Consider the following 22,791-nt stretch of genomic DNA (forward strand, 5'->3'; position numbering starts at 1 on the left):
GAAGCTAGGCATGAGGTTCATGCCAGTAATCCAGCATTCAGAAGGCTGAAGCAGGACAGCCACCACCACCAGACCAGCCTGAGCCAGTAAGGGCCCTGTCTCAAAAGACACACAGTGAAGCAGCAGCAGCTGTGTGGTGCTACAGAAAATCTGAAGTTCGAGATCATCTTCCGATACACAGAATATGTTCAAAGCTGGGGGGTGGGAGGTGGGGCGGCGGCGGTGGTGGTGGTGCACGCCTTTAATCCCAGCACTCGGGAAGCAGAGCCAGGCGGATCTTTGTGAGTTCGAGGCCAGCCTGGTCTACAGAGTGAGATCCAGGAAAGGCGCAAAGCTCACAGAGAAACCCTGTCTTGAAAAACCAAACCAAACCAAAACAACAACAAAATATATATGTGTGTGTGTGTGTGTGTGTGTGTGTGTGTGTGTGTGTGTGTATCCAGGAAATAAATAGCTTCCACATTCTTTTCTTTTATGCCATAGCATACTAACAACAGGGTCCTGCTTCCCGCACCATTGGGCTGCCCCATATTCTAGGAAATAAAGGGGACTACATACTTGGCAGGTAGTCTTTCCTGAAGCCAGTCCTTAGCTATGAATGCAACCTGACACATTTGTAGAGGGCAAAGTCATGTCCAAATGTCAAAAGGTTAGCTACTCCAGCTAGATTCTGTCAGTCACCCCAAAGCTCCTCCCAAACCAGAGGCAGAGAGAAAACAAGCCACGCCCCTTCCCGTGTTACTTCCTGATAAGGTTCAGTGTGGCTTTACACACAGTAAAATCATCAATCAAAATGTTCTCACAAAGCTAGCTTTTTTAAAGCATGTATAAAATATACATTTGTACATATACACATTAGACTATTACATCTCAAAGACAAATATTTAACAGTTCATTTGGGGGTTTTTTGGGTACTGTTTTATCTTCCAGTTTTATGTCACTCTCTTGACTCTTCTTGACACTTGGCTATTCTGTCAGAAGATCTACTAAATAAAGTCAGTGCTCATTTATCCCAGTAAGCAGAGTCTATCTGGGCTGTGGAGAGAGGTCTCTGGAAGGTCTGATCCATTCATTCAGGTGGGAGGGAAGAGGTGTGGCAAGCATCCCAGCCCCCAGGACAGCCCAGTGCCCAGCCATTAGATCACAGTCAAATCCCACAGTGCACAGCCAAAGGTCCTGAGGGTCCCCAAATCAAGTCACATTGGTTTTTAAAGAATGTACCATGTTTCAGGAGTCAATGGACAAGGGGCACTTTGAACAGTGGTGGTTTTTCATCTGTAGAAGAAGCCATTTGAACTCTTATAAAGAGAATTTTAAGGACTCCGCAGCCTCCCTGGAGAATTCAGGAAAACCAGTAAGAGGGACTGGTTTTCATCTTTTCATGAAGCTCTTCTCCAGAGCTACTGGTGTTCTCTGTAGAGAATGGATGTTGCGCTTTACCCGGTCCTCCAGGGAGGAAGTAGATGCGCTCTCCAGCTTCATGCGACTAGGGAAGAGAAGAGACAGGTGAATGGGGAAAAAAGAACATTTTTTCAACTGGTCACCTCTGGCAGAATTGGAAAAACCAGGGTTGTAGTCAGAAAGCAACTGTAGACACACACATTTTTTTTTCAGCCCACATAGACAATTTTCAAATGACTCCATCTGGAACCAAGGTTTTTAAATGTCCATAAGGGAAAACTCATCTGTTTTTGGAAAACAAGTCAAGTCTTATTGGAAAAAGGTTTTCTGAGCCATAAATTTTTACTTAAAAGGAAGGCCAAAGAATTTCAGTGATGTGGGAAAAGTACCAATGACTTCTACTTCAAATAAAAACTCCCACTGCCTGGCCGGGCGATGGTGGCGCACGCCTTTAATCCCAGCACTCGGGAGGCAGAGCCAGGCGGATCTCTGTGAGTTCCAGGCCAGCCTGGGCTACCAAGTGAGCTCCAGGAAAGGCGCAAAGCTACACAGAGAAACCCTGTCTCGAAAAAAAAAAAAAAAAAAAAAAAAACCAAAAAAAAAAAAAACCAAAAAAAAAAAACAAAAAAAAAACTCCCACTGCCTGGCTAGAAACTGGGAGCAGCACCAAAGGGAGCCCCAAGCTAAGTCCCGAGGTCTCCTGAGAGAGACGAGAAACACCACCCAGCCCCTGGCAGTGGTCTGCTGCCGCATGGCCTCCTGGAGCCTGTGCAGGTGGAGCCAGGCATGAACAAGTACTTACTGGATGAACTTGCCAGAGCGAGGGTCCAGCTTCTCCAGTCTGCGCTCCCGCTCATCTTCCTTGGCATGCCTCTTGAGGGTGTTCAGCCTCTCCTCCTCCCTCCACCTGGCGTTTGCCATCATCTCCTGGCGCTTCCGCTCTAGCTCCTCTGCTGAGAGTTTTCTGTAGAGCACAGAAACCATCCAATCGGTGCTACCCTTCCCCAGCAAAACAAAACAAGGAGCAAAGCGTGCAGACGGGTCCACAGGCTTGCCAGCTCCTTGCTCTCCAGAGAAATAAGAGGAACAGTGCCATGTCGGGATGAGTTTCCTTCCTCCGGACACCTCAGTCCAGTGGCTCCCAACAAATCATGAAGACTTCCGGTGAAGGATTTCATAATCACACTCAGTAATCTCTAGGATGATTCTTTTAAAACAACAGACTTAATGGGCTGGAGAGATGGCTCAGAGGTTAAGAGCACTGGCTGCTCTTCCAGAGGTCCTGAGTTCAATTCCCAGCAACCACATGGTGGCTCACAACCATCCGTAATGAGATCTGGCGCCCTCTTCTGTATACATAATAAATAAATAAATAAATCTTTAAAAAAAAAAAAAAAACAGACTTAAGTGCTAACCAAGAACCTAACCTTACAGGAGTATGTTTTCACCACTAACAACCTAACCTTACAGGAGTATGTTTTCACCATTAACAACTTACAGAACAAATGAGGGCCATCCATTGACTGTTGGTTGCTATCTCCTACTCCATAAGGGAGGCTTAAAAACTCATGCATTGGCCGGGCGGTGGTGGTGCACGCCTCTAATACCAGTCAGAATCAGGTGGATCTCTGTGAGTTCGAGGCCAGACTGGTCTACAGAGCGAGAGCCAGGACAGGCACCAAAACTACAGAGAAACCCTGTCTCAAAAAACCAAACAAACACCTCATGGATTGAAAGAGAAAGAGAGAAGAGAGAAGAGAGAAGAGAGAAGAGAGAAGAGAGAAGAGAGAAGAGAGAGAGAGAGAGAGAGAGAGAGAGAGAGAGAAAAGAAAGAAACTGGAGAGATGGCTCAGTGGTTGGGAACACTGGCAACTCTTCCAGAGGACCTGGGTTCAAGTCCCAGCGCCCATACGGCAGCTCACAGATGTCTGTAATACCAGTTCCATGGGATCTGACACCTTCACACAGACATACATGCAGGCAAAAAGCAAAACAAAAATAAAGAAAAAACAAAACCTCATGGATATGGGGATTGAGGAGATGTCTCAGTAGGTAAGAGCACTTGCTATGCAAGAATGAGGTCCTGAGTTCAAATCCACAGCACCAGTGTAAAATCTGGGCATAACCACATGTGCCTATAACCCTGGCATTAACTGGCAAAGATAGGCAAATCCCAGGAACTGGATGGCCATTTAGCCTAGCCAAATCATTGAGCCCCAACTTCAGTGAAAGACCTGGTTCAGTGAGTAAGGTAGGATGCTGTGGACTATTTGTTTAACTATGTAAGATGTGTTACATTTGTTTATGTTGCAGAATATTAAACTAAGTAAAGATATGTTACATTTGTTGAATTATATAGCTGTTTTACCTTGCCTGCCTAAGACACCTGATTGGTCTAATAAAAAGCTGAATGGCCAATAGCGAGGGAGAAGGGACAAGTGGAACAGGAGAGGAGGAATTTAAGCTGGAAAAAAAGAAAGAAAAAGAGACCAGGGAAACGCCTGGGCCAGTCAGCCAGACACGGAGGAAGCAAGAAAGTAGGAAATACAAAATGAAAGAAAGGTAAAAAGCCTGAGGCAAAATGTAGATGAATAGAAACCGGTTAAATTAAGTTAAAAGAGCTAGGGGGACAGGCCTAAGCTAAGGCCAAGCATTCATAATTAATAATAAGTCTCCATGTCTTTATTTGGGGGCTGGTTGGTGGCCCAAAGAAAATTCCAATGTCTGATGTCCTCCTCTGACCTCCCCATGTGTGAGTGGGGGTGTACAGGACACACACATTCATGGATACAACCCAAGAATATACCACTTTGGGATGAAGCGAGATGCCAGCAACCTGACTTAACAGCCTAATATAATAGGTAGGTCTTTTTCCCTGGCATTCATCCTAAATGAAGTTAGAACAACAACAACAAAAAAAAGTGATGAACAGATTAGTCACCACTTAACAAAGTCAGACATCTAAATCTATTGCTTCTAAAATGGGTATGTTATAGTTTGTACACAGTTTGTGATATACAGATTTCTCTTTAAAGGGAAAAATGACAGTTCAATTTTTTAAAAAGTGCTCATTTGGAGAAACAAATTAAAATACAAAAACCTGACGTTTAGTACATTCCTGACTTACCTGGTGTATCCGGAAGCATGCCGCCTCTGGTAGACCTCCTTTTTAGGTGATGGGCTATCTCTGTCTTTCCTGTTTACCTTAGAGGCATGCCTGTAATGAACACAGAAGAGACAAGCCTTTTATATGGGTATCATTAGTATATACCTCAACCAATTTAGTTCCCTTAAAAGTATAATCCAGGCTGGGGCCAAAAAAAAGGTTCAATGGCACTTGCCACCAGGCCTGATAACCTGAGTTCAATCTCTGGGAATCCATATGGTGGAGGATAGAACCAACTCCCTCAAATTGTTCTCTGACCTCCACAAAGCATGCAGTTACACAAATGTAGACATACACACAATCTTTTAAAAGTGTAACTCAGGGCCCCAGGAGGCTCAGCAGTTAAGATTTCTTGCTAGATAAATCTGAGGACCAGAGTTGAAATCCCAGCACCCTCATAACAAGCCAGGCAGTTCTGTGCATGCCTGTATCCCCAGCACTGAGTGGGGAGGAGACAGGAGAATCTCTGGCAACTGTGAGCTTCCAGCCTAGCCAAAAGAAAAGAAAAAAAGCTCCAGTTTGCCGGGCGTTGGTGGCGCACGCCTTTAATCCCAGCACTCGGGAGGCAGAGCCAGGCGGATCTCTGTGAGTTCGAGGCCAGCCTGGGTTACCAAGTGAGCTCCAGGAAAGGTGCAAAGCTACGCAGAGAAACCCTGTCTCGAAAAACCAAAAAAAAAAAAAAAAAAAAGCTCCAGTTCAGGGGAGAGACTGCCTTGATGGAGTAGAGGAGAGAGTGGCAGGAAGACATCCCACATCTCCACACAAGCAAAGTATGTGCACCTACCCACGCACGTGTGCATACACCACACATACACTACACTCACATACAGAAAAAGTAAAGCCCAAAAAGGAGGGGAGATTCTGCCAGCACAATACAGTCCTCCAAATGCGATTCGTTATGATCACATGGAATTACAGTGAGGTGGGGAAGAGAATGATGGAGAGGAGATAAAGCTGAGACATCTAAGACTGGAAATGACGAACATCACCCAAACCAAACACCTGCTGTGACCAGCCCCTTAGGGTCACAGGTTATTTCCCAGTGAACTCCCATACTCACGCTCTGCTGGGCCTTGGAGACCGTGACCTCCTGCCCGGGGATCGAGACCTCCTGTCCCGGGACCTCTCTTCCTTGGAGCTCTTCCGGCTGGCATGTCTGGGGGGTGAGTGGGAGGAGCTTCTTGAGCGGGAATGGTTCTTCACCTCCCTTTGCTCAGCCATCAGAGAACCCTGGTTCCGGTCGGAGTCCCTCACCTATGTCATTAAGGAAGACAGGAGAAACCATTCATAGGAAAATCTTTCTATTCAAACAGAAGTGTAGTGCAGCAAGGGAAGAATGAACAATGAGATTCTTTAAATTTGCCAAGAGGAATCAAGCTGACGATACAGCTGCATGGGGGGGGGGGCACATACCTGAATCCTAGTACTCAGAATGCTAAAGTAAGAGGGTTGTAAGTTCAAGGACAGCTTGTATTATATTCTGAGACTCTGTCTTAAAGGAAGGAAAGGGGAAAAAAATAAGAGCTGGGCATAATGGTACACATATACTGTCCCTAGCAACTCAGGAGGCAAAGGCAGGAAAATCAAGTTTGAGACTAATTTAAACTAGATATGGAAATCCTATTCAGAAAAGCTAAGAGTTGCCTGTCATATTTATAATCCCAGCATTCAGGATGCAGAAGAAGTCAAAATTTTTGAGATTCTGTCTTAAAAATAAAAGAACAAGAGCCCAGAGCTCACACCTTTAACCCCAGCACTTGGAAGCAGAGTTGTAGACCAGCCAGGGCTACACGGTAAACCCTGTATGAGAACACAGAACAAAATAGCCAGAAGTGTCAGGGTACTGTGTTCCTAGCACTCAGGAGGTGGAAGCAGGAAACCTAGAATTTCCAGGTCAGCCAGCCTTAGCTCCACAGTGAGATCCAGGTTAGCCTTCCCATAATTCTCTCAAAAATACAAAACAGGGCTGGAGAGTTGGCTCAGGAGTTAGGAGTACTTGCTGCTCTCCCAGAGCACCTGGTTTGGTTCCTGGCATCTACCTGGTGACTCACAACCATTTTTAACTTCAGACCCAGCGGATCCAATACCCTCTTCTGATTTCCATGGACACGAGGCACTCATCTGGCATGCACATATAAATGCAGGCAAAAATACTCATACACATAATATAAAAAATATATAAATCTTAAAGAAAAAAAAAGACCAAAACAAGCCAGGTGTGGTGATACCTGGCTTTAATCCCAGTAAAGGGCAGGCAGAGGCAGGAGGATGTCTGTGGGTTCAAGGCCAGCCTGGTCTACATAAGGAGTTCCAGGACAGCCAGGGCTACACAGTGAGACTCTATCTCCAAATAAACAAACAAACAAATGAAGGAATGAATGAATGTAAGAAAAAAACCAAGGCTGAGGCTGTAGTTCATTCACAAAGCACTTGCTGGGCATATGCAAGGCCTGGGTTCCATCCCAAGCACCTCACAAAAATTAAAATACGGGGCTGGAGAGATGGCTCAGAGGTTAAGAGCCCTGGTTGCTCTTCCTGAGGTCCTGAGTTCAATTCCCAGCAACCACATGGTGGCTCATAACCATCTGTAATTTGATCTGGTGCCCTTCCCTGGTGTGTAGGCAGAATACTGTATACATAATAAATAAATAAATCTTTAAAAAAATTCTAAAAAAATAAATAAAAATAAAAAATAAATTAAAATACAAAAGTGAGGGATGGCTGTTGGTCAAAAGCCATTAAAATGTATACATTTCGTGTCAATTACTTGCAGTTCTTGGAGGGATGGTAAGTGCTCCAACTAGTGATTTCTCTACTTAGAGGACTCTCCGAAAGAGGCAAAGGGTTCAAGGATAAGGAGCAGGCTTAGCCTCCAGCAGCCCCAGGCCCCACCCTCCAACTCCCCTGCTCTCTGCAGTGTCAAGGGTGACAAACTGCACATTCCCATAGTCACTCCCTTTGAAAAGCCCACATCTCTACCTGTAAGCCATATCCAGGGACTTTGGACAAAACAGGACAGGAATTTGCCATCTTCTTTTGAGATCTAAGAGATTAAAACATAGACACGTTCACTGGAAAAGAAAAGGCACAGAGTCCGGTTTGAACCTCTCCTGCTGAGAAGGGCTGCCTCTCCCAGCGCCCAGCTAGCACTGCCATTGCTTGGCAGCGCCTCTCTCTATGTGGACTGTCTTCGCTGGAAGACATCAGCACAGTCGAGTTTTTCCTGTGAAAAGCCGTGGGCGGAGCCCTCAGCCTCAGCGCCTGAACACATTCTCCTCTCACCTCGCTTGCTATTCCGGGGACTAATCGTGAGTCAGCAGCCACAGAGCTGACTGTCCCTGCTGCGGGGAGACGCGGAATGGGCCCACATGGTCCCATTAATCCATTTTTACAAAAAGAGGAAGAGAGACTACAGAAAACCCCTTCAGTCCCGGGGACTCCAGCTGGGATGAAAGAGTCCTGTCAGGAGTTCGGACCTACGATCTGGGAGGCGAATGTCAGCCTATCCAAGAGTGCACCAGGACACAGACTTAGCATCTCCAAAGAACTCGAATGCCAGAGGCCAGCTCTGCAGTACAGAGCGCACATCTGCCCGTCCCCACCAACCCCCAGTGCCTGGTGCTCAGCTCCTCCCGTGGGATGGATGAGTGAACGGGTAGGAAGTCTGCCGAGGGAGGCTGGCGCCACCGCTCACCTGCCCTGGCTGTGCTCGCTCTCACTGCTGGAGCGATCACTGCTGGAGCTTCTATGTTTATGTTTCTTGTGCTTCTTTTTCTTCTCCTTCTTTTTCTTCTTCTCCTTCTTTTCCAGACTCATTTGCAACTGAAATGTCCAGAACATAACCACATGAGAGCTCTAAGACCCTGTTAGTTAATACCTGGTGTAGGGAACGGCTCACATACAAAATGGCCCAGGATACTGTCAGGGCATCCATGTTGGGCACAAATGTATTCCAGATCCCCTAAAAAACCTCTCTGGTAAGTGAGCAAGGAATCCACATTTAAAAATTATTATTATTTTGAGACCAAGTCTCATTACGTACGTCTGGCAAGCCTGTGACTCACTGATTAACAGCACTTGCCACCAAGCCTGACAACTGGAGTTCAATTTTCAGGACCACTCACGCGCATGCCAAACATACCCATGCACATGCACAAGAAATGAAAAAAGAAAGAGAAACTGAAGACATGTAGCTCTTTCCCAAACAAAAGGAAATCAACCATAATTAAGCTGTTAAGGTAAGCTAGCATAAGATCACCAGGAGATAGTATGTAAAAAAAAAACAAAAATTGAGCCAGGTGGTGGAGGTGCACGTCTGTAATCCCAGCACTCCAGAGGCAGAGGGAATCAGATCTTTGAGTTTGAGGCCAGCCTGGTCTACAGAGTGAGTTCCAGGATAGCCAGGGCTACACAGAGAAACCCTGGCTCAAAAAAAAAAAAAAAACAAACCACAAACAAAAAATTTTAAGCCTCATAATCATGATACTCCGGTTGAGGAAGGAAGACTGGAGTTCCAGACTGGCCTGGGCCACAAAGTAAGTTCTGTCTCAAGAGCCCAGGAAGAAGTCATTTATAAGAGCCAGGCTACTTCCTAAAAGGAAAACGGAAAGATGGCCTAGTGTTAAGAAGCTGATGGAGGGCTAGAGAGATGGCTCAGCACTTAACAGCACTGACTGCTCTTCCAGAGGACCCGGGTTCAATTCCTAGGATCCACAGAACAACGCACAACCATCCATAACTCCAATTCCAGGAGATCTGATGCCCATTTCCTACCTCCTCAGATACCACAAGTTCACACGATGCACACAGTGCAGACACACGTGCAAACACACCCCAGCACCATCGTGGTGCACATTTGATGCACCACTTACCAACTCCTTGATTTTCTTCATTTTCACAGGATTGTTCAGGACCTCTCTTTTTTTCTCCTCCTCTTTCTTCCTAAATAGAAGGAAAAATTTAATGACTCTTTCTTTTGCAAAGGATTTGTGTTATCCTCTGCAGCAAACTCTATTTAACAACCCCTTTTCAAAACAAATGCACAGGCAAGCCAGGGCTACACAGTGAGAACCTGTCTGAAACAAAACAAAATGAAACGAAACGAAACGAAATCTCACAGACACAGACTTTACACTGTGGTAAATGTACAGAGGATGGTGTGGAAGGCAGAGAACTCCAGCAAATACACACACGAGACGGGATACTGTGGAGAAATGATGTGGGCACAGCACAATGCGTGACAGTGAGTTCGATCTCGTGGCATTTGGCTTCACATCCAAGGCTTCCCTCATGGTTAAGGAATCCATCCGGTGTGGACCTGCAAATCTCCTGAGCGCAACATTTCAAAACTACCTCCACTGCTTAGCATAAAAACAGACCCATCATCTGGGCAATAAAGACAACAGAAGGGCTCTTCTTTTGAGAAGTGAGTGTGTGAGTGTGTACGTGTGTATACACGATGGTTCTTGTTTTGAGAAGTGTGTGTGTGTGTGTGTGTGTGTGTATACACAATGATTCTTCCTTTGAGAAGTGTGTGAGTGTGTATATGTGTATACACAATGGTTCTTCTTTTGAGAAGTGTGTGAGTGTGTGTGTGTGTGTGTATACACAATGGTTCTTCCTTGGAGAAGTGAGTGTGTGAGTGTGTATATGTGTATACACAATGGTTCTTCTTTTGAGAAGTGAGTGTGTGTATGTATACACAATGGTTCTTCTTTTGAGAAGTGTGTGTGTGTGTGTGTGTGTATACACAATGTTTCTTCTTTTGAGAGGTGTGTGAGTGTGTGTATAAACAATGGTTCTTCCTTTGAGAAGTGAGTGTAAGTGTGTATATTTGTATACACAATGGTTCTTCCTTTGAGAAGTGTGTATATGTGTATACACAATGGTTCTTCCTTTGAGAAGTGAGTGTGTGTGTATATGTGTATACACAATAGTTCTTCCTTGGAGAAGTGAGTGTGTGAGTGTGTATATGTGTATACACAATGGTTCTTCTTTTGAGAAGTGAGTGTGTGTATGTATACACAATGGTTCTTCTTTTGAGAAGTGTGTGAGTGTATACACAATGTTTCTTCTTTTGAGAAGTGTGTGAGTGTGTGTATACACGATGGTTCTTCCTTTAAGAAGTGAGTGTAAGTGTATATATTTGTATACACAATGGTTCTTCTTTTGAGAAGTGTGTATATGTGTATACACAATGGTTCTTTTGAGAGGTGAGTGTGTGAGTATGTGTGTGTATACACAATGGTTCTTCTTTTAAGGAGTGTGTGTGTGTGTGTGTGTGTGTGTGTGTGTGTGTGTGTCTGTGTACACATTGGTGATGGGAACTGGAGAGATGGCTCAGCAGTTAAGAGCACTAGCTGCTCTTCCAGAGGACCTGGGTTCCAGTCCCAGCCCCTACATGGCAGCTTACAACTGGCTGTAACTCCAGTCTTCTTCTGGCCTCTGCAGGCACCAGGCATGCACACAGCACACAGATACACATGCCAGGAAAACACTCATACACAGGAAATAAAATTGTAAAATAAATAAATAACAAGGAACGTCACCAAGTTTTCAAATTTTAACGATTTTGAAAATATATCATCTGGAAACAAGTTAGGGATATAACAAGCAAATATTAATGAAGAGTTGGGTGTCATAGTGCAGAACTCAATACTCAGGAGGCTGAGGAGAGAAGATGCGAATTCAAGGCCAAGGCTACTGTCTCAATAAATCACAAAGCGGGGCATGCTAACACACATCAGAGGATAAGGAATTCAGTCACACTCAGCTACAGGGCGGATTTGAGGCTAGCCTGGACTACATAAGACCTTGTTTCAAATAAACAAATAAGCAAAAAAAAACGGGTAGTAAGTGGGCTCAGTCAGGAAAGTGCTTGCCACACAAGCAGAAGGCCCTCAGATTCCACCTCCCCAAACCACGGAAAAAGCTGAGTGAGCCAGGGTGGTAGCACGTCTTTAATCCCAGCATCAGGAGACAGAGGTATGAGTTCAAGGTCAGCCTAGTCTAGATATCGAGCTCCAGGCGGACCAAGGTTACATACTAAGACCCTGTCTCAAAACCAGTAACCACAGTAAAGAAAGCTGAGCAGAGCAGCTCATAGCCACACTCCCAGGGCTCGGGAGGCAGCAACAGAAGGTCCTGGGGCTTGCTGGCCAGTGTCGATGAATCGGCAAGCTCCAGGTCTGGTGAGACACTTTATCTCACGAAGTAAGGCAGAGAGGGCTGTTGAAAGAGCCTGACGCCAGCCCAGCTGCTGAGGTCAAATCCCTAAGGCCCACAGGTGGGAGGAGAGAACCAGCTCCCAAAAGTAGCCCTCTGACCCAAACACACACACCCTGGGATGTGTGCACATGTGCACACACACATGCACACTCAGACACACACCAAGAAGGAAGAGTGATTGAGAAAGGCATTAAATGTCGACTTACAGCCTCCACAAACAGGTAAGCATGCACATGCACATATATACACTAACATACACACATCCAAAAACAAACAAATAAAATAAAAAAGCAAGGAAGGAGACGAAGGAAAAAGGACTGAGAGTCATTTGCTGGCTATGATTACAGCGGGATGGTAAGGGAGTGGGGGGCTAAGGGGACATTTACCTCGTAGTCAGCTCTACACCAATTTCCCAGATTTCCAAGGAACAAGCGTCATCTTGCTTCTACCGCCTTTTTATTTTAATACAATTTTTATTATTTTTATTATCTTTCATTTGTGTGTGTGTACACACTCCGAGTGTGAGGTACGTAAGTGCTAGTGCCCAGGGGTGCCAGAGGCTTTGGCTCTCCCTAGAACTGCAGTTCCACACCCATCTCTAAGCTACCCGATATGGGCACTGGGATCCCAACTCGGGTCCTCGGCAGGAGCGATACGTTCTCTTACCAGCAAAGGTATCCCCAGCCTTTTACCTCTCTTTTTTATTTACGGGTTAAAGATAGGTGGATACAAGCCGGGCGTTGGTGGCGCACGCCTTTAATCCCAGCACTCGGGAGGCAGAGCCAGGCGGATCTCTGTGAGTTCGAGGCCAGCCTGGGCTACCAAGTGAGCTCCAGGAAAGGCACAAAGCTACACAGAGAAACCCTGTCTCGAAAAAAAAAAAAAAAAAAAAAAAAAAAAAAAAAAAAAAAAAAAAAAGATAGGTGGATACAGTATCAGGACCTAATATCATGACTGTAATAAATCAATACAATTAATGTAATCAATGAATATCATAAAGATAGTTATTGAATGATAAAAAAAGATAGGTAGATAAATCTTGTCTGGCTTGAAACATTTGCCAGTGTCTTTCCATATGGCTACATCAGGTACCCTCACAGGAACTCTTTCTCACCACCCAGAAGCACAAACGGACACAGAGATGGAAAACAGGAGCAGCTATAAAGCAAGAGAAACAGCAGCCCTGGAAGAGTCCCCGGGTGTCCCTGTAACAGCCCTTCCCAAGCCCAGCCCTTCCCAAGCCCAGCCCTTCCCAAGCCCCAGCCCTTCCCAACCCCCCGCAGTACCTGATGAGGAAGAGAGGGTCTTCCCGGATTTTGCTGGCCATGTCAAGAAGGGAATTGGCACCTGACGGGGCAAAGATCGAGCCTGGGAGGAGTCCTGTCTCAGAAGAACAGCCTGCCTCCTTCTCCTCCATCTTCTCAAAGACGTACTTGTCAATGGGGCGACCCAGCAGGTACTCATCACGGTTCACCATCCCACCAGGACCCTGGTACATCCAATCCAACTTTTCTTCTTTTTTCCTGGTTCAAGGGGAAAAAAATGATATAGTTATAGATAGATAAGATAGACAGACAGACAGACACAGACAGACAGACAGACACACACACAGAATGGAGAGTCCTTTCAAACTCCACACAGAACCTGAGCTGATCAGCACTGGACTGCCTCTGCAGATACCTACTGTAAACCAAACACCATTCTCAACTTGGCAGACATGAAGAAATGATTCTTATAAATGAATAGAGATCCTTTTCACAAAGACAATTAATGAGGAAAAAACAGAATCCTCCAGCTAAGGCATGGACCTCCACTTAGTTACCTAGTCTCCACTACCAAGTTTATACATTATCTCCTCATGTCAAAGATCATCTAAAACGATACACATATTCTACCTCAGCACCCAGACCACCCTCATCAATCCATCTTTGTCCTTGACACAGCGGCCCCAGTGGTGCTACATGCTTGAGAAGAAAGGAGAAATGACCAGAGACACCTGTCAAGTAAATGATGCTTGCACTGAGGGAAAAAAAACCAGGCAGTATTGGCGCACACCTTTAATCCCAGCACTCGGGAGGCACAGGCAGGTGGATCTCTGAGTTTTAAGGCCAGCCTGGGGTACAGAGTGAGTTCCAGGACAAGCACCAAAACTACACAGAGAAACCCTGTCTCGAAAAACCAAAAAAAAAAAAGGAGGGGGACCAAATGTCACAACATCATTCCTGACATCATTTCTTTCCTTGTGGAAAGATAAAGAGGTGTGAGAATGGAACCTTTATGTGACAGATGGTAACAGGATGCTGAACTCTTTTTTTTAATTAATTTAATTGTATATTTATGAGTGTTTTGCTTGCATATATATATATCTGTGCATTGGGTGTCTGGCCCCCTCAGAGGCCGGAAGAGGGCAATGGATTCCCTGGGTATCTTTAATGAAAATAATTAATTTAAGCCAATACAAACATGACCACTTCTCTCTTTTTTGTCTAGTAAAGGGGTCTGTTTGGGAAGCCGTAGTCTGTAATTAAGAACTGATTGTGGTGACTGAGTCACACTGCCAATAGCTTGCCTGGCTTACCCACACTCGAGTCAAGATGGACGGCTACAGTGAATGCTGGGTTCTGGCAGACCAGGAGACTGGGAGGGAGGGTGGTCCTTATAATGGGGACCACAGACGGTGGCCTACAGGTAATCACAGGCTTTCCTAATTCTCCTGTGCAGGTAAATAACAGACTAGGAGGGAGTCTGACAGCCGTGAAGACCAGGGCTCCCAGGGAGGAGCTGTTCCAGGCTGGCTGAGGATGACCTTCACTTCTTACCCACCTACTTCTACCTCCTGATTGCTAGGATCACAGCCTTATGCCCTTACACCCGGTTCATGCTACACCAGGGATCAAACCCAGGGCTTTGGGCATGCTAGGTAAGCACGCTACCAAATAAGCTCCGGGGTTTTAATTTGCTTTAAAATTTGTATTTACCGCTGGGCGGTGGTGGCACATGCCTTTAATCCCAGCACTCGGGAGGCAGAGCCAGGTGGATCTCTGTGAGTTCGAGGCCAGCCTGGTCTACGGAATGAGATCCAGGACAGGCACCCAAACTACACAGAGACACCCTGCCTCGAAAAACCAAAAAAAAAAAAAAAAAAAAAAAAAATTATTTACCATTAGTGTGTGTGTATAATGGAGAGGGTCATACACATCACAGAAAGGACAACTTTCAGGAATTGGTCTCTCTTTCCAGGGTCATCTGGCAAGTAGCCAAGGCTGGGTTTGAACTCCTAATCCTTTTGCCTCTTCTTCTAAGTGTGGAGGTTTCAGGCACACACAATCATACCTAGTGGTTTCATTTGTGGCAAGATCTCCCCCCCCCCCAAGAGCTGAGGACCAAACCCAGGGCCTTATACTTGCTAGGCAAGTGCTCTACCACTGAACTAAATCCCCAACCCAATCTCTTTTTATTTTAATGTGTGGTGTGAGTGACTTCTGTGTATATGTGCACCACGTGCCTATCTGGTGACTGTGGAGGTCAGAACTGGAACAGGCAGTTGTGAGCTGTCTAATATGGATGCTGGGAATGGAACTCGGGGTCTCTGCAAGAGAACTACACGTCCTTAACCACTAAGCCATCTCTCCAGCCCTTAATTTTTTTTTAAATTATATGTATGTGCACAATGTGCATGAGGTGGAAGGCACAGGAACCCTCTGAACTGTGAGCAGCCATGTGGGTGCTGGGAACCGAACCTGGGTCCTCTGCAAGAGTAACAAGTGTTTTGGTTTTTCAAGACAGGGTTTCTCTGTGTAGCTTTGCTCCTTTCCTGGAACTCACTTGGTAGCCCAGGCTGGCCTCGAACTCACAGAGATCCGCCTGGCTCTGCCTCCGGAGTGCTGGGATTAAAGGCATGCTCCACCACCGCCCGGCTTTGTTGTTGTTGTTGTTGCAGGGTTTCACTGTTATCTAGGCTGGCCTCAAACCAGAGATGCTCTTACCTAGGCCGCCAGTTTGTTTTTGTTTGGTTGGCTGTTGTTTTTGGTTTTCAGACAAGGACTTAAAACCCACAGATCTCCTTGCCTCTTAAAGTCCCTTTTACTCTACAGGAATTGGCTGAGGAAGGAAGTGCCCCTTCTTTATCTAGGTAATGCAAGGATCAAATGAAGTCTAGAACTGCAACCATGTAACACTATCAGCAAGTACTAAAGAGATACTATGTTGCTCAGTGGTAGACTGCTTGCCTAGCATGTTTGAGGCCTTGGGTTTGATTCTCAGTTCCAGAAAGAATTTGGAGATGGACAGCATTACATGTAGGAGACATCCTCTTTGCTCCAAGAACAATGCCCGACAGACAGAAAAGATCACTTGAACCACAAGAGTGGAGTGCATCTTTAAATCAATGGTGTTCAATTGGAGAAAGTCAAAGCATATAATTATACAAAGCATTCAGACCAGCCAAACGGACAAGTAAATCAGCTACAAAAGCCGTTGGGGGGAGGGGAATCCCTACCAGCTGCCGTGAGGTACCACAGGGTCGGCGGCCTGCCTTTCTAGTCCTGAATACACTTTTTCCCTCTCTCTCTTTTGTCTGTTCTTCTGGATGCTGGCCAGAACTAAGTGTGCTTCCTTCCTCTAGCTCTTGGGACTGCCTTACCTGAATCCCAAACATCCCCCCCCCACCTGTGGCTGTGTATAGCCATGAAGCGGACCTCCACGCTGGCTTATCCCAAACAGCATGGCCTTTCCCCCCATTCTCCAGTCTCCACCCCAGGCAACTGGGAGATTTATAGTTTGTCTGCCTTGGTTTTTAATAAATTGCCCTCAAAAAAAAAAAAAAAAAATGGGGGGTTAGGAATTTAGCTCAGTGGTAGAGCGCTTGCCTAGCAAGCCCAAGGCCCTGGGTTGGGTCCTCAGCTGAGGGGGAGGGTTGAGCATGGTGACATAACCTGTAATTCCAACACGCAGGAGGCTGACACAGGGGACCACCAGTCTGGGCTATAATGAGACCCTGTCTGCACTTCTTTTTTTTTTTTTTTTTTTTTTTTCGAGACAGGGTTTCTCTGTGTAGCTTTGCGCCTTTCCTGGAACTCACTTGGTAGCCCAGGCTGGCCTCGAACTCACAGAGATCCGCTTGCCTCTGCCTCCTGAGTGCTGGGATTAAAGGCGTGTGCCACCACCGCCCGGCTGTCTGCACTTCTTAAAACATTCAATTTGATGTATTTTTCCTGTGTGTATGTGTACCACATGTGTGTAGTACCCACAAAGGCCAGAAGAGGGTGTCAGATGTTCTGGAACTGGAATTACAAGTTCCAAATTACAGATAGTTGTGAGCCAGTGTGTGTGCTGGGAGTCCTCTGCCAGTTCTCTTAACCAATGAACCATCTCACCAGCCCCAAAATAAGTAATTCTTAAAAAATAAAAAAAAAATAAATTAAAAAATTCATTTTCTTTTGTTTTGGTTTTATTTTTTTCAAGACAGGGTTTCTCTGTGTAGCCCTGGCTGTCCTGGATCTCACTCTGTTTGTGTTGTTAAAATAAAACACTCTGACAAAGGCAACTTAAGGGACAGAGGGCTTATTCTGGCTCATGGTTCAAGATACAGCCCATCATGGCAGGGAAATCCAGGCAGCAGGAGCTATCAGCTGTCACCCTGCATCCACAGGAGCTATCAGCTGTCACCCTGCATCCACAGGAGCTATCAGCTGTCACCCTGCATCCACAGGAGCTATCAGCTGTCACCCTGCATCCACAGGAGCTATCAGCTGTCATCCTGCATGCACAGGAGCTAACTCAGCTGTCACCCTGCATGCACAGGAGCTATCAGCTGTCACCCTGCATCCACAGGAGCTATCAGCTGTCACCCTGCATGCACAGGAGCTATCAGCTGTCACCCTGCATGCACAGTCAAGTGCTCAGTTTGCTGAGTCTCCTACAGCTCCAGATGGGCAGCACAGGGATAGTCCTGCCCACAGTCAAGGTGAGTCTTCCCACATTAACTAACAGAATCAAGCTAATCCCCACAGACGTGCCCAGCGGCCCTTCTTCTAGATGATCCTGGATCCGTCAAGGTTCACAATTAACAGTTACCATCACCATTCCCTAAATACGTTATATTTAATTTGAAAGTTCCATAAAACCTCATTCACTGTAAAACATCAGAACCTCCCCAATCCATTTCCTAAAAGAATGGGATTTTCCCCTTATTTGCATGCCAAAGTGCTATGTCCACATACTGAAACTAAGTCTCACACACAACTGTGAATGTAACAAATCCCTCTGCCATGAAATAAGGAAAACCCTTTAATATCCCATGGGGAAAATGGGCCACATTTCCCCTGAAGGCTTGCCCATGACACATGAACAGGGGAACAGTAGAGAGGACTCGATTCAATCTGTCTGCAGTTTCTGTCATTCTGATTTTGGAATGCACTGTAGAGTGCATTTTATGCCTTTTATTTTCTTGAAATATACTCTCTTCTATTTCATGAGATGAGTAGGGTAATTATCTATTACTATTACCCTGAAAGTGACCAAAGGTAAAATTCAGCAAGACTGTCTACAGCCACAACAAGGCTTTTATTGACAGCCACCCTATCTACTTATTCCCATTAACCCCACTGCCCCCAAGAAGATGGGCTTGCAATACATTCACAGAGGCCTCAGGTAGCATAAAGACAACGATTCTTCGTCATAGTCATGAGTATTTGTCAACTATCTAGAGGGAGCCTGGTCTACACTAACTTGTTACATGTTATCACAGCTGGTCCTCAACAACCCATACAGACTTGGGTATTATGACTTCCGGGGTCCTACCGAGATACCCAAGGCTCCCACACCTTCTCTCTGGTACACAACTTAGGACACGCACAGCCAGTCTTAGAATCGAGTTGGTCAGGCTCCCAGCTCCACATGCTGAATCACGGAACTCTTACGCAGCACCCGGACTAGGCACGCAGCAGACAGCCAGCTCGTCTCTTACTTGACAGCCCCGACGTCCTCAGCGTAGCGCTGCATCTCTTCCCGAGCTCTCTCCTCCCGCAGCTCTCGCTGAAGCTCCTCAATCTTCTTCCGCTCGGCCTCATGTTTCTGCTCTGCCTTCCACACCTTCTCCACATTTCGAAGGGTCTGTGGGTGCCAGCTCTTCTTCAGGTTCTGTGAGTGAAAGGAAGGAGGGAAGGATTCAGAGAGTGGGAGGTGGAAGGTGATGAGGGTCTTCCCACAATGACTAATTAAGATAATTAATCCCCAACAGACATACCCACAGGTCAACCCAACGTAGACAGCTGTCACTGAGATTCTCTTTCCAGGTGATTCTAGATTATGCCAAGTAGTTAAAATTAACCATCACTCCGAGACTCACCCACCCTTCCCATAACCAGTACACGCAGGCATGTAAAGGCAAGAGAGCAGGTGAGGAATGCAGATCGTGGAAGAGTGCTTGCCCAGCACGCATGAAGTGGTGGGAAATGTCTTTACAGTTTGAGGGTGGAACAGGCCCTTCCCGAGCTTCCTTCAAACACTTACAGCCTTAGACTCCACTAACCATGCCTACAATGGGCGTTGATAACAGCAAGATGGGAGAAATAGGGCAGGGAGGAAGAGATCTATTCTGAAAGGCAACATGGTTCACTGGGACAGTACGTTCATTCTTATGCAAACATATCTCTCTCTCTCTCTCTCTCTCTCTCTCTCTCTCTCTCTCTCCTTTTGATTTCGAGACAGAATTTCTCTGCATAGCCCTGGCTGTACTACAACTAGCTCTGTAGATCAGGCTGGCCTCGAACTTACAGAGATCTGCCTGCCTTTGCTCCCGAAGGCTGCACCACCACAGACGGCCAGTTCAAACATCGTTGTTTTTTTTTGTTTTGTTTTGTTTTTTTGTTTTTTTTTTTTTGAGTCCTCTTAACTCTCCTGTGCCAAAACTTGCATGCTTACAATGCATCTAGACCTTTTTCAACCTTCCTTCCCAGGAACTGTCCCTGTCCCTTCGCCTTCAATGAATGCTTCTCCTCTCTCCTCTCATTACTTCGCTTCAAGCTGTAATCACAGGAAGTTTCCCTGGAGAAGTAGCATCTAAGGATGGTTATAAAATAGCTGGTGACATGGGAAGATCTGTAAGAGGAAATGGCACTCACAACCACAGTCCCAGCAATGAGGAAAAACATAGCATAAATAATTCACTGTGGCTGGAGGCAGAGTGCACGCTAATGGAGGAGGTGTGTGGGATATAGCCAGCTAAGAAGCCAGCAGACCAGATCTCTTACAGATATGTGAAGGGACTGAACTGCACCCTGTTGATGGTGGGAAGTAAGACCTGAAAAGATGCAGGCAAGAGCATGTCCAGCTATGATATGAAGAATGGATGGGAGAGGTGCAAATCTGGAGACCAGTTTAAGACTAAAGGAGATAAAATACACAAGGTACCTTGCAGGCACAAAGCACACAGTCAGCAAGTACGCAGGTATGTGTGAGCACGTACACATACGTGCAAGCCAGGGCCTTGCTATCTAGCTCAGGCTACCCTCAAACTTGAGCTCCCTGACTGTAGCTCCCACGCACTGGAACTAAAGGCATGTATCATCTGCTTTCTCTCTTTACCTTTTCTTAACTGCCTTTCCTCCTTTACCAGGTTGCTTCATCCTTCCTTCCTACATTCTTTCCTTTGAAAAGGACTTCCTTCAACACACCATCACCACCACCACCCACCCACCCCTTACTCTGTCCTACATAGGTCCTCCTTTCCATCCCAGGGCACAGATGACAATTAATGTCTGGGGAAATTTGTAGATGTCATAACTAAGGGAGAGGCAAGTGCTAATGGCATCTTTGTGGCTAGAGGATGCTGAATAGACAATGTGCAGGACAGCCCCGCCATCATACACAGAAAGATCTGGATTTCTAATCAATGTAGGGGGGCCCAGCCCACTGTGGGTGGTACCATCCCTGCGTAGGTGGGCCAGACTATATAAGAAAGGTAGCTGAGTGAGCCAAGAGAAGCAAGCCAGTGAGCAGGACTCCTCCATGGTTTCTGCCTCCAGGTTCCTACTTGAGCCCTTCCCTGGCTTCCCTTAATGATGGACTCTAACCTGTAAAATGTAATAAGCCCTCTCCTCCGAAAGTTGCTTTTGGTCCTGGTTTGATCACAGCAATAGACAAACAAACTAATGCACTGTCCCTAAACACAGTTATGTGAAGAACATACTAAACTAAACCAACTTTGCCGGGCAGGGATGGCTCATTCCTTTAATCCTAGCACTCAGGAGGCAGAAGCAGAGCCAGGCCTATCTCTGTGAGTTTGAGGCCAGCCTGGTCTACAGAGCGAGATCCAGGACAGGCACCAAAACTACACGGAGAAACCCTGTCTCGAAAAACAAACAAAAATCCAGACCAACTTTGATGGAGTCCTAGAACTTGATCAAATTAAGAATACCTGACAAACTCAGCCTAATGGATAGATATCTAAACTAATATATTTATCGATTCAATTAGCTTCACTTTGACAAGATCAATAGTTTTCTAATTTAGCTCTGTGTTTCGTAGATACTTCCACCTTATTTAAGGCATTAGTTCCCTACAAATGAACTACACGACTTCAGAGCAATTGCCACTTAGCCTAAAAAAAGTGTTATGAATACAGAAGACAGCTGCTTTGTCACTACAGATCAAAGCAAAGCACTGGTGTAGGGAATGAAACAATGATGGACAAGATTTAAAATGGACTTCTCCAAAGAATGGAGGAGGATTGCGGCCCACCCTTCGACAGTCCAGGTCCAGGATACAACTGTAAACTCCTAGCTAAGAAAAGGAACTATGTCCCAAGATAACATACACAAAATAAAGTCTGTGTGCCAAGATCTGCCTCCTTCCGTAGCATGAGTCCAACTGTCCCCCTTCGTGACCTCAGACTTCCCAGTCGGGAGCCCCCGACCCCCTCCAATCACCAAACACAGACACCAGCAGACATCACTCGCCGCACATCCTCCCCAGTCTCATCCCAGTCCCTCCGTGGCCTTAACCATCCTTTCTCTCTCGGAGTTTATCAACCCCTTGTGTTGAAAACAAGACTTCATTACCAGGGTTACCCACTGCCACCCCCGACTTCCACCGCACCCCCGCCAGTTTCCGTCCCCGGCGCCAGTGGGTCTCGGGCCTCAATCCTAACGGCCCAGGCTCCGGGCACTTACCAGGTCTCCGCCTCCCATGACGGTGGAGACGTTTCCTCAGTCCGTGGACCTGGAAGATTCAGCGGAGATGGAGAGGAAACGGTCTCAGGTCTCAGTTCTGAGACCGCCTCACAGGACCTGATCCCTAAAGGAACCAGCTGCCCCCTTCCCCGCCCGCTCCAGATCGCACTTCCGGGAGTGGCGTCATATACCTGCGGCGGCGGCTTGGAGCGATGACGTTGGCTCGAGCCCTGAGTCTGCGAGACTCGGGAATCGTGTGCAGCTTCTGCCTGCTCTCAGGGTTTAGATCGTCTCGCTTTGGGTTCGCCTCACGTAACCACCCCGTCCAGGGTCCCCAACTGTTGAAAAGCCACGGAAAAGGTTCTGTTGCCTTGGCAACGCATCAGGGCCCTCTGCAAGACGTCAGTCTCCGCCAACCTAGGCCGCCTTCCTCGGGCACCGCCAAACCAGGATTTCCAATCTAGCTTTCAAAATGGGACTTTCGGCCAACTCCTTCACTCCCAGCTTGTTTTATAGAAATAGATACCGTCAAACGAAATTCCAAAAGTCAGATGTGGTGGCACACTCCCATCATCTCCGCGCTTGGAGATGGAGACTGGAAGATCAAGAGTTCAAGGCCAGGGTTGGCACAAAGTTTGAGGTTATCCTGGTCTGGAAGAACCTGGTTTTGTTTTTGTTTTTCTTTCTTTTTTTTTTTTTCTTTTTCTGTTTTTTTGTTGTTGTTGTTGTTGTTTTGTTTTTGTTTTTGTTTTTCGAGACAAAGAAAAAAACTGCCTGGGCGTGATGATGTATGCCTTTAATCCCAGGCAGAGGCAGGCGGATCTC

The 22,791-nt window shown here is 46.2% G+C and overlaps 1 protein-coding gene across 1 annotated transcript; it reads right to left on the minus strand.

The window, feature by feature from the left end:
* Window positions 1-794: 794 nt before the first annotated feature.
* Cwc25 (CWC25 spliceosome associated protein) lies at window positions 795-22,133 on the minus strand. The gene is made up of 10 exons (XM_006971862.4): window positions 21,967-22,133; window positions 18,762-18,934; window positions 13,081-13,317; window positions 9,439-9,508; window positions 8,262-8,389; window positions 7,547-7,610; window positions 5,628-5,821; window positions 4,529-4,618; window positions 2,204-2,365; window positions 795-1,486 (listed from the first exon to the last, which is right to left on the minus strand). Exons 1-10 carry the CDS (start codon window positions 21,982-21,984, stop codon window positions 1,372-1,374), a joined length of 1,251 nt encoding a protein of 416 aa, XP_006971924.2. The 5' UTR covers window positions 21,985-22,133; the 3' UTR covers window positions 795-1,371.
* Window positions 22,134-22,791: the final 658 nt, after the last annotated feature.

The sequence above is a fragment of the Peromyscus maniculatus genome, chromosome 8 (assembly GCF_049852395.1).
Source record: "Peromyscus maniculatus bairdii isolate BWxNUB_F1_BW_parent chromosome 8, HU_Pman_BW_mat_3.1, whole genome shotgun sequence".
Classification (NCBI taxonomy): Eukaryota; Metazoa; Chordata; class Mammalia; order Rodentia; family Cricetidae; genus Peromyscus; species Peromyscus maniculatus.

Coding starts and splice junctions, on each gene's coding strand:
- Cwc25 (XM_006971862.4), bottom strand. Junction 7,611..8,261: donor AGCGAGCACAGCCAGGGCAG/GTGAGCGGTGGC, acceptor TTAATCTCTTAG/ATCTCAAAAGAAGATGGCAA. Junction 5,822..7,546: donor TCCCTGGATATGGCTTACAG/GTAGAGATGTGG, acceptor TTAATGACATAG/GTGAGGGACTCCGACCGGAA.